The following is a 3,236-nucleotide window of genomic DNA, read 5'->3' on the forward strand; positions in this document are numbered from 1 at the left end:
AAACTTTCAGAATTAAAGTTCACTTGGTCTAAAGGGGTGTAACCCTCAAACTCCTTCAGAACTAGCAATTGGTTGTCAAACAACCAAGGCCTCCCAGACCAAACTCTCTCTTTATCAACTATGGTCTCAAAAATAATAGCAAAGACATTTGGCCTTACCTCAGCAAACTTTGTAGCCTTGCTTATCCTCCACACATTTGCCAATGTAGATTCCAAAACCTCTTTACTATTCGTCATCGACAAGCAAAACTTCCCCAGCAAACTTCCATGTTTTTTGTATACTAGCTCAGTCGTTGATTCGTCATCTAGTTCAATGTTTACTTGCTCTTCTTCTAGTAGCCTTAGTCTCTTCCATTTCTCCTCCAGAGCATCCATTCTTCTTAGCACAAGGATTGGCACTCTTTGACCTTTTTCAAGACTCACACCTCCTTCGTCTCTGTATCCATCATAAAATGCCGTATGCTCCTCTACTCTACTTCTGTTATGCCTGAAAGTACTTCACAGTTTTCTCCTCAAAAACCCAGAAGCCATTATAACAACTTTTCTGTACCACTATTTGCACCACTCACGCTTCACCTCTTTTTCTAGAGAGAAAAAGAGAGAAGAATCCACTATACTTTTAGACCGTGCTTTTTTTAAGAAGGCAATTGGAGTTTCTTTTATGGCTCTTCACTCTCAAATCATGTAAGTGTTTAAAAAAATTTTAGATATTGATTTTATAGGCTGCGTTGGGACTCTAATTTCAGTGAACTAGAAATATAATGGTCACATGGTCATTCAAGCAAGAGAGCTAACGATTGTTAAAAAAATAAAAAATAAAATGTCCTAAAGATAAGTATCCAGTCTTGTGGACGCCACCTTGGAGAAAACAAGTGGTTTCTATTTTTGAAAATGATAAATATATATGTATATAATTTTTTCACAATTATTTACACATTCTTATTTTAAGCCATAAATATTTTTGTACTTTATATGAATAATATCGTTTTATAAAAATATTCTTAATTTAAAATATAATTATATAAAAAGTTATAACAAAAAAATGACACGTGTATTACTACTCTTTCGTTTATTACAATCCCACTCTCCTAGCATGAATTGTTTTATATTGCGAAACAGCGTGCGCATTGCTAACTTAGTGGACGTACGGCACCATTTTATCCGAAAGCGACAGAATTAAGGATTTGTCGTATCATGGGGGGAAAATAAAAACCATTAGCTACCAGACCCCAAAACTTTAAACACCAGTGGTATTGCTGATCGATGGGTTTTCCCAAACTTCGGCGGGCCTTTCCAAGCATCCGACTTTCCATCACTCTCCCTCTATAAAATAGGCTCCTCCATATGTTTGCCACATGAATCACATAATCCTTAATTCTTCGACCAGTTTCGATTAGTTGCTACACAGAGTTTCCCATTCGTTTTAATTTCTCTAATTTCAAGAGCAAATCAGAGTCTTGTGAAAAGTAGAAGATGAGTTCAACAAGCAGAGCTATTGTAGCAGCCAGCGTCGGAGTTGTGGAGGCCATGAAAGACCAGATGGGTATATGCAGGTGGAATTATATTATAAGATCCGCTCAGCAAAGTACAAAGAACAATCTCCGCTCCTTATCTCAGGCAAAGAATCTCTCCTCTTCAACTTCTGCAGTGGTTTCAAGCAAAGTAAGAGATCAGGAGAAAATGAAGAAGTCAGAAGAGTCTTTGAGGACCGTCATGTACTTGAGCTGTTGGGGTCCCAATTGAGGCTTTGGTCAGCAGAAGAAAGCGAGCCAGTGAGTTCTTGGAGAACGTCATTGCGGGAAGGAAGCCGGCCAAAATTATACAAACGGTATACTCTGTACATGGCACGGCAGTGAGAATGTCAGGCCGTGTTGGTCATGACTCATGTCTCAAGGGGGGAAATTGTTGACTGAGAATGGAGTATTTAGTTGATGCGAAATTATATTTGTTAATGTAAAAGCTGTTGTACATTGGCATATTCTTATGTCGACAGAATTTAACTCAATTAAGTTGTGTTTAATTTAGCTTGAATGATAATTTGAAATTGGGACAAAAAATCGCTTTACACTATAATTTTCATTAAATATTGGTGAGATTTTCGGTCGATCCGATCCAGATCATAAAAACAGTTGTGTTTGAAGTTCGCGATCGATAACCTTTTGAGATTCATAGATTGAAATAAAAAAAGAAAACGCAGTCCGAATTTGCGAGTTTGATAGATTAAAATTAAATAAGAAAAAATCACGAAAATGTGTGAATTAGATTTCACTAGACCCTCGCAAGACACGCGAGTGAGCTAACATCCACCTACATGAATTGCTTTACTACTTCTCCTTCAAGTTTTGCCAGAGGCGGTGAAAATTAACCTACACAGTATATAGAAGTCTTAGGGACGATTTTGGATAACAGATCGAGTACTGGCGGAAAGTGAGTACTGACTATTGAGCAAAAGATTTTGAGCGTACGTCAAAGATGTAGCTTCATTCGCTAACGTATTAAAAAGGACGTTGAAGGTTTTCTTGGGACAATTTTGAGATAATACAGATCACCATCCTTGTTTTGATTGGAATGTGTTCGGAATTTTAGTGAGTTATAGGAAGACTTGGCAGCTTCGGATTGAAACATACAATCGAAAGTATGAAGTAAAGGGAACCAAGGATGAAGATGATGTCGCGGAGAATGGCGTAGAAAAGTCAACAGCCGTGGAAGAGAGTGTGGTGGTGTCCACGGAAGTTACGCCCAAAGAAATACCTACTTCATCGGTTCTTAGAAATCCCATCTAATTTTCTCAACTCTTGAATATCCCTCTCAGTGTTTCACTTGCCTCCATTAACACTTGGTCAGATAGTGATCTCATGAAAATGGAGCACTTGATCATCGAGATGCACCTCATCAACATCGTCGACGATTCTAAGAGGATCATAGATGCAGTGATGTTTTTCTACTTCTCGTATGGCATCCTCCATGGAAGACCCACACCCTCGAGTGGCCTCCTCTCACCATTGAGTATTTTTTGCAATGCTAGTAGTTGATTATACAATCATAGTCCTTGATCAACTCAAGTCATCTTCTCTATCTCATATTAAATTCCTTCTAGGTGAAGACATATTTTAAACTCTTGTAGTCAGTATCAATCTCGAACTATTCCTCATAAAAATAATGCCTCCAGAACTTTAGTGCAAACACAACTACTACTAATTCCAAATCACATGAGGTGTAGTTTTGTTCATTTGCCTT

At 37.9% G+C, this 3,236-nt stretch overlaps 1 protein-coding gene across 1 annotated transcript; it reads left to right on the forward strand.

The window, feature by feature from the left end:
- Nucleotides 1-1,247: 1,247 nt before the first annotated feature.
- LOC122303900 lies at nt 1,248-2,019 on the forward strand. Its single transcript, XM_043115895.1, has one exon. It carries the CDS (start codon nt 1,473-1,475, stop codon nt 1,740-1,742), a length of 270 nt encoding a protein of 89 aa, XP_042971829.1. The 5' UTR covers nt 1,248-1,472; the 3' UTR covers nt 1,743-2,019.
- The last annotated feature ends 1,217 nt before the right edge of the window (nt 2,020-3,236 follow it).

The sequence above is a fragment of the Carya illinoinensis genome, chromosome 3, assembly GCF_018687715.1.
Source record: "Carya illinoinensis cultivar Pawnee chromosome 3, C.illinoinensisPawnee_v1, whole genome shotgun sequence".
Taxonomy (NCBI): Eukaryota; Viridiplantae; Streptophyta; class Magnoliopsida; order Fagales; family Juglandaceae; genus Carya; species Carya illinoinensis.